Raw genomic sequence first — 14123 nt, forward strand, 5'->3', positions numbered from 1 at the left:
GGAGTTCCACCTGCTCCTCTTTGTGCCCGTTTGTCCTGGTTTTGTTAAAACCGAGTTTCTCTTGTAGTGAATTTGCCTGTCAGCTAAAGCGTCATATCAGCTGCTTTTCCTGGAGAGCCAGCTACATGTTTGGGTGGACATAGCAATGGAATGCGGGGTTATTGATAAGGACAGATTCATCTCTTGCGAGAGGGGCAACGGGAAACGGGTGACCGAGAAACTGCCCAGCGGAGTAGAACAGCCCATTCAGGTGAATGCTTCATATAAAAGTGGGACATCAGGAGGATCTTGTCCCTTTTCCTGATGGCCCACATTAGCAGAGGACCTTGCTAGTTGTCCCCGTGAACTGAGGCCAGTGACAGACTGAATCCAGCTCCGGGTGGCTGCAGAGTCCAGTCCAGGACTTCGGGTGCCGGCTCTGCAGTTGCTGGGACTTTCCAGATTGGTTTTGTATATTTTGTATTATTTTCTCTATTTTATCAGCAGCATTAGTAAAACATTTTCAATTTTTCCAGCTCTCTTCTCTCTGTCCTCCCTTCCCTCCTGATTGCCTGTCTTTAGTGGGAAGGGGGCAGAGGGGGTTAACAATACATCTGCCACGGTTTTATTGTCACCCTGCGATCAAAACCCTCGACGCCATTGCATCTTGTCCTGTCTCAGGGCACCATGGAGAAGAGTCCGTCTCTCTCGCCTTGGTCCCTTCCATCAGGTGTTTGTACCCACGGATAAGGTCCCCCTGGCCCTCCTCCAGGTGAACAGTCCCAGATCTCTCTCTGTCCTGGTATGAGAGGGTCCCTTCCTCATCTCTGACCCTCTGTGGACTCCCCGGTGTGTCCGCGTCTCTCGTACCGGTGAGCCCGGCTCTGGGCGCGGCTCTGCAGATGTGGCCTCAGCGCCCGCAGCGCGGACACCACGAGCCTTGGTTGTGGCGCATGGTCACCTTGGTACCCGGCAGGGCCGCCTGCCCTCGTGAGCTCCTTGGGAGGCAGCGGAGGGGTTTGTGTGGTGACCGTCAGTGCGCGTTAGTGACAGAGCCTCCTTCTCTTCCCGCCTCGGCCTGGGTGCTCGCTCGCACCTTTGGGGCAGTTATAGTGCTGCTCGGTCGCTTATTTCTCTAGTCAATGCCCATTATTAACACAGCGAACTGTGTGACTTGTAACATGCTGTGTTGTTGCATGTGAATGTTTTATAAATTTATACAAAGTTTATAAATATCTACAGAGAGTGGAAACAAAATGAAGAATGGGGCTTTTTCAGGAGACGCGTTTGAGAGGTAATGTTGCCCTATGGGTCCGGAGTTGGAAACCTGACTGTTTTAAAGATCGGTTCTTGGTTTTTAGCGGCTGGCTGTCGGTGCAGGGGTGTGTGGGCATGTGGCACCACGGAGCGGCGCGCTGCACTGGCACACTGCGGCTGGCACGCTGCACTGGCACGCTGCACTGGCACGCTGCGGTGGTGCGCTGCGGCTGGCACACTGCGCTGGCACGCTGCGGCTCACACGCTGTCCTGCGCCGTGACTCACCGGGCCCTGCCGTCCTCCCCGGCACCTTCTGCGCCAGGAGGAGCGCTCCGACATCCACCGTCACGCTTCCCATCTCATCAGAGCCCAGCGCAGCAATGAGTAACAGCGCGCCAGAACAAAACCGAACTCCCCCTCTCAGCAGTTTTTGATTAGTGTTGCTGAAGCCGTTCTCTTGGGTAACTCGTGTCTGCAGCTCCGCGTTGCCGTGTTTGAAGGCAGCTGCCTTCTCTCTGCAGATGTAGCTGCCGAGCTTTGACAGGCAACCGCTAACCCCTGCACGCACGAGCCTCTCTTAAATCTGTCTTAATAAACACCTTCTTATGACAACAATCTTTGCAACTAAGAACTTAGTCTTAGGTGATGACTCATGGCAAATTTCCTATCATCTCTAAAACAGGGAAGCATTTTCTTGGCTCGATTTGTGTTTTCCTCCTGGCGTACAAAACGCCGCTGTTAAGTGTCTTTCTGCTACCGCAGGTAACGTGTCTGTTACCGAGGGTGCCTTGTGTGTTCCGGGTTTCACTCCGTTCACCCTGTGCCTGCCAGCCTAGCGCAGCTTGGGGAAGCTCCAGTGCCGGTGATGTGACGGCAGACGGGGAGGTTTTACCTTTCCTGGCGCTCCTTTGCTCCCCGGTGCGTTATATGTGCGTTCTGCATGTGACTGCAATAGTGATGAGTTCTTGGTACCTAGAATCTCGGTGTGAGGTGGAGAGGAGGTGGGTCTCTGTCTGTAGTCCCTGTCCAAGCGCTGTCTTCAGGAGGTGAGGCTGCAGGGCCTGTTCCCGCCTCCTGTAACGGGGACCAACCCGCCACAAAGCGGTCTGACACCCTTTGGGGCGGCAAACGGGGGAGACGGCCTTTTTTTTAATTGATTGTAGTTGAGTGAGTCAGCTCTGGATGTTGTCTCGCAAGTGTCAGAGCTGACGCACACTGTGATTCGTATCTGTATGGGCTGGAGTACAGAAACAGCTTGAGCCTGCCCGCAAAAGCGGCGTTAATATAGCCGTGAAGTGCTGTGCAGTACCAAGTACTGCTCCAACGCTGTTGTAAGGGTGTCCGTGTGCGGTGCTGGCAGCGGGGCCTGTGTGAGGGGAGCCACAGTGTTTAACAAGGGCCAGAACACCCAGCAGGGAGAAAACAGCCCTGCGAGCACCAAGGTCAGAGAAACAGCGCGGAAAATTATGTGATGAGCCTCCATTTTGTTCTTAGTTCCTTGGGTAGCTCATTGTAGAATGTGGAGAAATGGTGGAGCAGACAGGGGTGGCCGTGTCCTAATGGGAGCGAGTGCCCGTGGCGGCCCGGCTTCGCCGCTGTGGTGGGGCAGCTGGCCGGGCCGCCACGGGCACTCGCTCCCATCAGGAGTTCCTCGTGTATTGATGGCGTCGGCAGTAGTAATTAATTTTTAATTAAATAGGCTTCCTGGGGCACCTGCAAATGTTGGTTTCTAGGAGCTTTTGACAGCTCCTGGTTCCTGCCCACTCCAGATGTAGAAAGGCAGTTTAATTAAACTGCAGTCTCAGAGACTGTCTTGTGGATAGTCCTCTTGAGGAGGTCTGAATTTACCTGTTTCGCGTGACTGAATCATCCATACGAACTAGTTTTGCGAAATGGCTTTCTTGGTAGCAAACTTGGCGTTGTTTCCATGTGCACGAAGACAAGAGGCTCTCGGTGAAGACACGAGTGGGGCTGGCGGCAGCGGCTGCGTGCCGCGCTGGAATCGAGCTGCTAGAAGCCCTGGCGTCGGTGATTTTCAGTGTCATGTTTTCCACACTCTTGCTTCTTGGTGCTCTTTAACCTATGGTTTTGTTTCCTGGGCTGGGGGGGGGTTTGAATGGTGCTGAAATAGAGGAGGAATCTCTGTGAAACCTGTTTGCCCTTGGTAAGGATTTCATATAGGAAGGAGGTGAAATAGCTAGAAAAATAACCTTCCTCCCTGCCTGTGAGGGTATTCTTTGCTTTCCTAGTTCATGTTGCAGAAAAAAGATCACTGGCTATTTTTAGATAAAAGATAGGTAGCTCCTTATTTCGCACTGAAAACCTCATACTTAACAGACTGTCCTGAGTTTAAATTTCCTTTTAAGTCTGAATTCAGGATTTTTTAATCTGAGGTTGTTGGAAGTCTGGTCTTCACAGTGATCTCTACCAGCTAACTCAACCTAAATTAGCAAGAAAACAATGTGCTTCTCTAAGTTTAAGTTTTACCTCAGTAACTGAAGATTAGCATCAGACTTGCGGCCGGAGGATTCGGACGATTTTGATGTAATTAGCTCACTACTCTTATTATGCACATGACCAACTTGGTCTGTTTTGAACCTGGCTAATTCCCTAACCACACTGAATTCCACAGACTAACGATACATTTCCTTTGCTTTTTGCTTTTGTCAGATTCCGTACAGCCGTGGTGCCAGGGTTGTGACCTGCGGCGCTGGGCCGCGGGGCGGCTGTGAGCGCCGGCCGTGGCCGGGCTGGCGCTGGGACACGGGGCGGCTGTGAGCGCCGGCCGTGGCCGGGCTGGCGCTGGGACACGGGGCGGCTGTGAGCGCCGGCCGTGGCCGGGCTGGCTGGCGCTGGGACACGGGGCGGCTGTGAGCGCCGGCCGTGGCCGGGTTGGCGCTGGGCCGTGGGGCGGCTGTGAGCGCCGGCGTGGCCGGGCTGGCGCTGGGCCGCGGGGCGGCTGTGAGCGCCGGCGTGGCCGGGCTGGCGCTGGGCCGTGGGGCGGCTGTGAGCGCCGGCCGTGGCCGGGCTGGCGCTGGGCCGCGGGGCGGCTGTGAGCGCCGGCCGTGGCCGGGCTGGCTGGCGCTGGGACACGGGGCGGCTGTGAGCGCCGGCCGTGGCCGGGCTGGCGCTGGGACACGGGGCGGCTGTGAGCGCCGGCCGTGGCCGGGCTGGCGCTGGGACACGGGGCGGCTGTGAGCGCCGGCCGTGGCCGGGCTGGCGCTGGGACACGGGGCGGCTGTGAGCGCCGGCCGTGGCCGGGCTGGCGCTGGGCCGTGGGGCGGCTGTGAGCGCCGGCCGTGGCCGGGCTGGTGCTGGGACACGGGGCGGCTGTGAGCGCCGGCCGTGGCCGGGCTGGCGCTGGGCCGCGGGGCGGCTGTGAGCGCCGGCCGTGGCCGGGCTGGCTGGCGCTGGGACACGGGGCGGCTGTGAGCGCCGGCCGTGGCCGGGCTGGCGCTGGGACACGGGGCGGCTGTGAGCGCCGGCCGTGGCCGGGCTGGCGCTGGGACACGGGGCGGCTGTGAGCGCCGGCCGTGGCCGGGCTGGCGCTGGGACACGGGGCGGCTGTGAGCGCCGGCCGTGGCCGGGCTGGCTGGCGCTGGGACACGGGGCGGCTGTGAGCGCCGGCCGTGGCCGGGCTGGCGCTGGGCCGTGGGGCGGCTGTGAGCGCCGGCCGTGGCCGGGCTGGCGCTGGGCCGCGGGGCGGCTGTGAGCGCCGGCCGTGGCCGGGCTGGCGCTGGGACACGGGGCGGCTGTGAGCGCCGGCCGTGGCCGGGCTGGCGCTGGGCCGTGGGGCGGCTGTGAGCGCCGGCCGTGGCCGGGCTGGTGCTGGGACACGGGGCGGCTGTGAGCGCCGGCCGTGGCCGGGCTGGTGCTGGGACACGGGGCGGCTGTGAGCGCCGGCCGTGGCCGGGCTGGCTGGTGCTGGGCCGCGGGGCGGCTGTGAGCGCCGGCCGTGGCCGGGCTGGTGCTGGGACACGGGGCGGCTGTGAGCGCCGGCCGTGGCCGGGCTGGCGCTGGGACATGGGGCGGCTGTGAGCGCCGGCCGTGGCCGGGCTGGCTGGTGCTGGGACACGGGGCGGCTGTGAGCGCCGGCCGTGGCCGGGCTGGCGCTGGGACATGGCGCGGCTGTGAGCGCCGGCCGTGGCCGGGCTGGCTGGTGCTGGGACACGGGGCGGCTGTGAGCGCCGGCCGTGGCCGGGCTGGCGCTGGGACATGGCGCGGCTGTGAGCGCCGGCCGTGGCCGGGCTGGCTGGTGCTGGGACACGGGGCGGCTGTGAGCGCCGGCCGTGGCCGGGCTGGCGCTGGGACACGGGGCGGCTGTGAGCGCCGGCCGTGGCCGGGCTGGCGCTGGGACACGGGGTGGCTGTGAGCGCCGGCCGTGGCCGGGCTGGCTGGTGCTGGGCCGCGGGGCGGCTGTGAGCGCCGGCCGTGGCCGGGCTGGTGCCGTGGCCGCGAGCCGGGCTTCCCGAGGGCGAGGTGGCAGTGTGCCCCGCCACACCAGCTCTGCCTTTGCTGGGCCCAAAACCTGGCAGAGATAGCTGAGTCATCTCCAGCTTGGTCCTGTGCAACGGCTCCTCGTGTCCCATCTGCCACGAGCGGCGGTGGCAGCAGCGGGGCCCGTGGCGCTGGTGTCCCCGAGCCGTGCGGAGCCTGGCGAGGACAAGGACTGTCCCCCCGGCCTCTGCCCCAGCTGCTCCTTCCTCTTGCCTCCAGCTCTTCTGTGAAGCAGCACAAGCATTTGCGAGGCTTTGTGGGGAGCTGGGTGAAGGACGTAGGCCGGGTTCGTGACAGCCCAGGCTGCAGGAAGGCAGGCTGACGGCACATTTGAGCCCAGCTCATCTCCCCCGTTCCACGTCTGGTGTTGCTGGCAGGGGAGCGCAGGGCCGGGAGCGGTGCTGGCCGAGCCGCTCCATTAGTCCTCCGAGGGGGCCTCTGTGTTGGTGAGAGCCGGACAGGCCTGTTCTGAGCACAGGTCGGGTGCTGCCTGTGCTGAGCTTCTCTGTTCCAAAAGTCACATGTCATTAAGTTTGTTTGTTTTTCCTGCTGGATTTTAGAACTTAGGATATTTTGGGAGTGTGAAGCAGCATAGGACTCTAAATCACTGCCCCGTGACACAGGTCTGGGGCGATGTACGCAGGTTCTCTGTTAGAGCGTTCATTTACCTTTGCCTCACACTCACAAGAATTGGCCTCAAGGAAGATGACAAAATACATATGTTTACACTTCCATCTATTTTATAAGAGCAAAAGTACCTTTTTTTTTTTTTTTTAGGTGTTTAGAAAACTGGGCTTTTTTATGCTCTGATAGTTTTCCAATGCAGGAAAAATGCGAAAGGGATCTGGTGGTGTTCCTCTGTGTTAGAGAACAGCGTGCTAAAGGAACAACCTGGGAAGGTGGAGGCGCTGTAGGTGGAGTTTGGTACATAATTTGAACTCCCTCTTTCACCCACGGGCACTTGTTTGCAGCTGTCTGTGATGTGAGTCATTATCTCTAGCAGCTCTTTGAATAAAGCCTGCCTAAATTTCTCGTAGCACAGATGAGGTGTAGGGCGTTCTTTGGAAGGTGCGCTAGGAGGACAGTGCGAGACCCGTGGAGTGGCTCTGGGGTTGGTACGGAGGCTGAGACGTTAGGATGCCCGGGCCCGACGCATTGCAGGCGTGGCTGTTCAGGGGAGGCTCAGGTAAGGTGTTCTGTTCCTGGAGCACATGTTCCTTTATTCCAGCGTGGTTAGTCACTTCGGGCTTCGCTTTAGTCACCTCACATGAGACTGGTATGATGGCGAAAGCCACATCTCAGTTCTCTTAGAAAACCCCGTAATTGATTTGAGGTGGTACAGGCAGGAAGGTGAACCCCAGGAGGCTCCTGCTAAGCAGAAAGCAGTGAGCGAATGCAGCCGATATGCTGGGAAGCATGCCTGGGTCGGTAATTTCTGTATTTCATTGTACTTCTCTGTTCTTACAAGGACAGGAATGGGGAAATTCACCAGGGAAGATGGTTATTGGGATCAAAATGATCGTGTCTCTAAGAGATATTCTGCCTTATAGTACTGTTTTTGTTGCTCTTCATGAAACTTTGGTAGAAGTACCTCTATTACTCTAACCTTATTTAATGATGTGTATTTTGAGCTTTGTATCTATCATTGCTTAGAATGTAAAAATCATTTTTTGGGCTCTCCTGAGTGTGTGCACGCACCGTTTTGTCTCTATGTATGTTTAAATGATTCTGTAAAACATTTTCGGGTTCAGGGAAATCTCTTTTGCCAAGTCTAATCTGTTTCTGCCCTGAGGGTAATTGCTGTTCGTGGGGCTCCTGTAGTTTTATGGGGACTCATTGAGCTGAATATTTTTGAAGATGGTATATTTTGCTAAATCCTGTTTTTGAAGGCTTATTGGCTGTGAAGGTGCGTCCGTGTTGTTCATGGAGACTGCAGTCTGCACGTTTACCCGTGTGCCCTGTTGGGAGGACTTAAGTTCGTAGGAAGTGCTGGGCGTGTAAAGCCAGTTCCAGTACCGTTACACATCTGTTTCTGTGTCTGTACCGTAGGTGCCTGTACAAATATTGTGCATGGCTGGTAGCACTGAAAAGTTTGAAGACTGAGGCCTTTCTCACGCTCTTGTGTGATTCTCCAGACAGTGCCCCCGTCCTGCTGGGCTCTTTGCCTGCCCAGCAGCCACATCCTGGGCTCTGGGAGATGCCGCTTGGGGGGCACGAATCTCAGCGTGAAACAAAACCTGGACTTTGCTTTGTCTTGGGTAACTGGGACGGTGTTTTTGTGCCTCTTAACAAATTGTGCTGCTATTTTCTAACCTTTACAGTGTCTTGGTGGGAATAAATATTACCCGCTCTAAGACTGGGGTAACATAAATATGTTAATTAAAAAGAAAGCCAGGCAGGTGAGTTCTGGCAGGTTGAATTGCACGGTGTCCCTCTCCCTGCACGTTTTCCTTCTCTCGTATGGAGAGCGGCAGGCTGGGGAGGAGGGGGTGAGCCCTGGAAGCCCTGCAGAGCGTCCCCAGGTTTGGGTGCAGCGGTGTAGGACGGCAGCGGTTCCCAGCACGGTGCGTTTGTTCTCCTGGCGGCTCCTGGGAGGCTCGGTCCCTGGGGCTGAGCGGGCCCTGCTCTGCCCCGCGGGGCTGCTGCCCGCTGCAGGGGGATAGCCGAGGGGCGCGCCCGCGGGACTCGCTGCCTTTGACACAGCAGGGCTGAGCGGGCCCTGCTCTGCCCCGCGGGGCTGCTGCCCGCTGCAGGGGGATAGCCGAGGGGCGCGCCTGCCTGCCTCGCAGCAGCAGCATCGGCATCTGCTGCGGGACTCGCTGCCTTTGACACAACAGGGCTATTTTGAAATCCGGAGTTTGCCTCCGTGTGACGAGCTTGGCGTGCGCGCACTGGCAGAACGAGTGATACTAAATTTTATATTTGGGGGGGTGGTTTCAGCTTTTAAGGTAAAAATAGAGCAGTGTAGGGCTTAGTAATTTCATTGTTCTTTCACGTATGCCTGTGCTTTCCACCCTCTGAATTTGTGGCTTAAAATAAATAAACAATACATTGGGCCGCTGGCAAAAGCTATTTTGAGAGGTGCTTTCTAAGCTGTTTCGGGAGCGTATAGCAACGCAGTTCCAGACTCAGCGAACAAATAGGAAACTGTTCATGCGCCCCAGTTTCACAGTATCAGGATAAGAACTTGTAAAGGATGCTGATCTGTTTGCATGTGGTTTATTTCCTTCTTTTCAGGGTTATCGACTCATCAGTGCTTTCCGTTGTCCTCCACGAGAAGAAAAGCTGGACGCTTGCCTTCTCAAGCTGACATTCAAATGAAAGATAATTATAGATCTACAATTATTTGAGCTTTAAGAAAATACCAAATACTGAGTTGACAAAACCATGGCAAGTGGACATTTCTGAATGTCTGAGGGACTTCAGAAGGCCAGGAAAAGGATCTCTTCAGACCTCAGATTTGGGGTTTTTCAATGGCTGTTGCTCTGCCCGACTCTGCACTAACTTGTGGTTATGATTAGCATAACTTTTCTTAACATCATTTTCTTGGGATTGCAGTTTATTCTCCCAAGAGCTGTAACCAGCTCCAGGTGCTGCTGATCTGAGCAGGCATCGGCACTCACTTCAGGTTTAGGCAGTCATGTCAGGATAGATGAGGTTATTGTTTTTAATCAATTTTGTAAGGAGGAGTATTATGGACAGGTGTTCAAGCAATCATCTCCCATTCATCTCCAGTCACTAGTGTGGTAATGACTGAATAAATGCTGAATATATCTGCCGACTTCTGACGTTAGTGAGAGATGACATTGTGGAGTATGAGAAGGAAAGCACTCAAAGCTGTAGCCTCTCCGCCTGGCAGTGTAGCTGGAGCCTGGAGGGCCCCCAGCCTTGTTGTGGTGTTGCCTTTTATCCCCAGCGCGCCTCGGGTTGGCTTTGTGGGCGTACTTTCTGCAGCACTTTTACCCTCTTCCCGACACCAACCCGGTGCTTCTTCTGAAAGCTACAGCGAGTTTTCCAAGCAGATTCCAAAGGCGTTAGCTGCACATGTCAGATACATGGTGCCATCTACGTCAACTCAAGGGCTTCCTCTGCTGTCCAACCAAAACGATTCTGTGTTCTGTAACTCCACGTCCCTCAGCTCACCCGCTATGAACCAGCAGTGACTGGAGTCAGACTGATGCTCCCAAGGAACTGCGGAATGAATTTCTTTATTTCCTACTTATTTTTAGAGCACAATGAAAGCATTCATACATCACTTGTACATGTGCTTACCAGGGGCCACATGGGGTTTTAAATAACACTTTCTTCAGGAGCGAATCTGCCTACCTTATACAAATCCAGAAGCCGTACTTCATTTTAATACCCTGCCTCTCCTTTTAATCCATCAATTTCAGGGTGAAAAATAGGAGGCAAGTGCAACCTTGAAGTGATGGAGTCTGCTTTCTGTGCACAGAAGTTCTCTCTGACTGTTGTTTTTGGTGGGTGCTCTCAGCAGGCGTCTCATTGATTGTGCCTTCTGTGGTCTGGATCGTCAGGATTTCCTTTCCTCAAGACTTGTACAAGTAAAGCTGTTAGACAGGGATCTGCTGTTCTGCCTGCTAGAGATTTCATTCCGTTTGCTGCTATGCCAACGTTTCCAGTGATCTGTTTGAACAGATCAGGTGCTATATTTTGTTCTTGTGGAAAAGTTCCTCAGTTTTACTGATGTTTGTGTTGTTGTCTAACAAATCTTCCATGTCAGTAGCAGTTTCACCTTGCTGCTGCTCTGATGGTTAGTGGCTGTTCTCTGCCATGCTTTTGGTATTTTGTTTTGCTGCTGGAGTTATATTCTTGATCGTGGGTCTGCTTCTTTCATTCTTTTGCCATCCTGTGATGTCTTCAGCAGTTTGCTCAGTGCTTCGACTTTGCTCTTCGGGAAGTCTCAGCTAGTCCGTTGGCGTTTACTGTTGTGCCTCGCTTAGTGTTTCCTCACAGGTGGTTTGATCCCAGGAGCTTCCGTTGTGTCACTGACAGAGCAGACGACAGACGTGAGATTTCTTACTAATCAGAAGTTAGGGACCGGCATTGTTCTGCAGTATTAACCGGTACCTCAGTGCTAGACACACGGTATTTTCGCTGTTGCTGGATGTATTTGTGGTTGGTACTGGCTGCTGTACTGGGCAGCTGTAGCGGCTGGAAACAGGAGACTGCATTTTCCAGCACAGCAGCTGCTTTGTTTTGCCTGATGCCCGTTGAATGGAGTCTGGTTGGTGTCTGTGTGTGTGAGCAGGCGCTGCAGCGCTGAGAGGCACCACGGGGCTGCGGAAGGTGGCGCAGGAGCTCCGAGGGAGCACGGGCTGGAGCTCCGAGTCCCGGCTCAGCGCCCTGGGCGCTGGGCTGGTACTGACAGTGGAATGAATGCTTTCCTCCTTTCCCGTTTCATCTGAATACAGGACGTGCATGCTCAGTTAGTGCTGAAGCTCTAGATCTGCCTGGCCTCTGCAGCGCTGGAGCCTGCAAGAGAGACACCTGACTCATCCCATTTGTCTTAGGGGTTTTTTTTTAAGATCTGTTGATTTAGAAGCAATTTCTTTTGCTGTATTTCAATATAATTTAGACACGAACTTTGCTGAAATGAGATGTGATGGAACCCTGTCCCCAGTGGGACTGGCAGAAACCTGTAAGCTGTCATGTTTTCACTAAGGCCTTCCTTTGAGCTGGTGAACGTGGGAACACAGCTTTCTCCAGAGAAAGATGGAGCTCCAGGGGACTGACTGAAGGGCTTTCCTGAGCATTTGGCTTCTGTAGTATCACTTGAACAAAGAACTAGTGTGTATGGTGCCTGAAGAGAAGTTTCAGTGCGTGTTTTATCTGGACACAGAAGATACCCGGGTTCCCGATTCTGGAAGTCTGTCTGGTTTAGCCCTTTCCTTGCCTCACTGTGGGTACCAGGATCCTGTATCCTAATGAAGAAAGTGTACCTGATTACCTGTATGTTTTGCTCGCTTAATGAGACAAGCAACCCAACAGACTACAACAATATTTATTTAGGGCTAATTCCAAGTGGAGAAGAAAACTTAGAAATTCAGTGTTCTGTGGTTTCTGATACTTATGTCCTCTTATTTTCTGATGGCGCGGACAGGGATTGTGTGTGGTTATGCTTGAGATAACTGAGCTCCTAGGAGACGAGGCCTGGCCGGTGGCCGAGCCGCTGCCTGTGCCAGCGCTGCCGGTGCCCTTTGCCCATCTCTGTTCGCGGAGCTTTCCCGTGAGGCGTCCCGGCCCGTGGGCACGTCAGCAGTGCAGAGCACGGGAAACGGTACCAGCCCTCAGGTCTGTTGAGGCAGCTGCGGCTCCCGGAGCTGTGAATGGAATGCTGAATTGAGCAGTGTGTGAAGCAGATAACTTAAACATCTTTTTCTGTAAGCTGTCATCAAATCGCATCACTCACAGCTTCTGGATAGGAAACCATAGTGGTAAATCTCAGGTCTCGTTTCTTTTTGTTTTATTTCCATATGTTCTATTTAACAGTTTTATTTGTTTTCTTTTGAAATGATCATTGCTATCCAAAAAGCTAAAAACAAAGCCAGAAACCCAAGCTGGCAGTGCCTTTTACGTGGCTTAAATGTATTACTGGATGTATTATTTGCAAGGGTTTTGAACCCGCAGGAGCACGCCGAGGTTACCGCAGCTCCAGAGCCCTGGAGCCCTCGGTGGCAGCGAGCGCAGGCCCGTGCCAGCAAGGGACACGGCTCAGGTGGCTTTAGTGCTATGGTTGGTATTTAATTGAGCACGTTCAAAAACGTATTTTAGATATTTCAGTAGCATATTACAGTTAGAAGGTTTCACTGGAAACTCTTTCACTAGAAGCGTTTGGAGCTGCTATTGTTATCCAATTAAATGACAAATTCATACTGAAATGATATTTGGCTGTAAAATTATATTCCCATTAAATATGACATCTTCTTTTGCAGTGACCCGTATGTGAAACTTTCCTTGTATGTAGCAGATGAGAACAGAGAACTCGCTCTCGTGCAGACAAAAACTATTAAAAAGGTATGTATATACCCTTCTTATTCCAGTTTTTTGGAGTTACTAAGAATATTGGAACATGATTCTATAACAACAGAATGCTTATTTACCTTGCAAAGGCTAGGCGGGAGGGATAAAATCAGCGTAGCTGCAAGCTTATTTTCTTATTTAATGAAAAACCTGTAATAGTGTAGGAATTTTGGACCAGTAGTGCTGGGGGCTGAGACTTCAGAGTCTACAATGGGCAGCTCCTCTTACCTGGGGAGAGCTCTGGGCGCAGAGACCTGAGCAGCTGCATGCCCTGGACGCTCTGTGCGTTTGCGTTCGTGGGCCTGTTTGCAAAATGTATGCTTAGGATCCTTGAAAATAATGCCTTGCCGCAAAAGAACCGCTTGGACAAGTGCAGGTCCTGCAGGGCTTGGTGGTTGTGTTCAGGCGGCCTGGGAGCTGGCGGGGGGATTTTCATCTCCCACCGTGGCTCAGTGGGCGGGCGGATTTCAGTGTGGGGTAGAGAGGGTCGGGGTGAGCCCCAGAGGTCCCTCCACCCCCAGCCGGTGTGTGGCTTGTGGGTGAAGCTCAGTCGGGGCAGGAAAGCGCAGGAGCCCTGCGCCTCCGAGGGAAGGTCTTGGGAGCAAGTCCGTGCTGTGGGGGACAGGAGATGGGAGCGGCGGCATGGCAATGGACTCTGCTTTGCCCGTGCTGCTTGGGAGACGCAGGTGACCGCAACTTGAGTTTTAGGCAATTTCTGACTTTTTTTAAAATTAATTAACCTAATTTTTGAAATTAATTTTAAAATTCTTATTGCCCTTATTTGAAAGGGTGTTGCTGGTACAAAAGCGTGATTACTAAAGACATGGCATGTTTGCCTCCTACGCATTTGAAATGTAATGGCTACAGCACAGAAAGTTGGGAGGGGTTGAAATGAGAGCGTTGGATTGGAAATAATAATATAATTATTACTGCTAACAATAACAATCATAAGGTTGTAACATTACTGCTGATCTTACTGGCTTTGGAGAATAATAAAGCTGCTGAGAAGAGCACCATCAATTTAAAAAAGAGTAGTAAAGGTGTGGAAGTAATGTATGGATTGTATGGAGGAAGAGAGGAGCTCACGGAGCTCAGTGCTGCCCTAGGAGAACCGAGGGAGTGGAGGCGGGGGGCCGGGATGACGCTGTGTTCCTGGGATCGCATCTGCCTCTGCACTGGTTCTTGTCACTGTCACGTGAAGCCTGGGCTTTCTCAGTCGTGTCCAGAGCAGGAGTATTAACTCAGCCCTTGGAAAGTTGTAGTCATTTCTGTTTTCTCAAAGCAGTGTTCTTCCTATGCAATTTCCAATCTCTGGTTATTTCATAAACAACAAACATCTTTAACACAT

General features: G+C 53.9%; 1 protein-coding gene across 1 annotated transcript in view; it reads left to right on the top strand.

The window, feature by feature from the left end:
* NEDD4L (NEDD4 like E3 ubiquitin protein ligase) overlaps nt 1-14123 on the top strand; it is a 116010-nt gene that overhangs the window by 35697 nt on the left and 66190 nt on the right. The window contains 1 exon segment of the mRNA XM_082075043.1: nt 12688-12769. Coding sequence (XP_081931169.1) covers nt 12688-12769 — 82 coding nt within the window.

Source organism: Streptopelia decaocto, assembly GCF_964273445.1.
Source record: "Streptopelia decaocto genome assembly, chromosome: Z".
NCBI classification, from domain to species: domain Eukaryota; kingdom Metazoa; phylum Chordata; class Aves; order Columbiformes; family Columbidae; genus Streptopelia; species Streptopelia decaocto.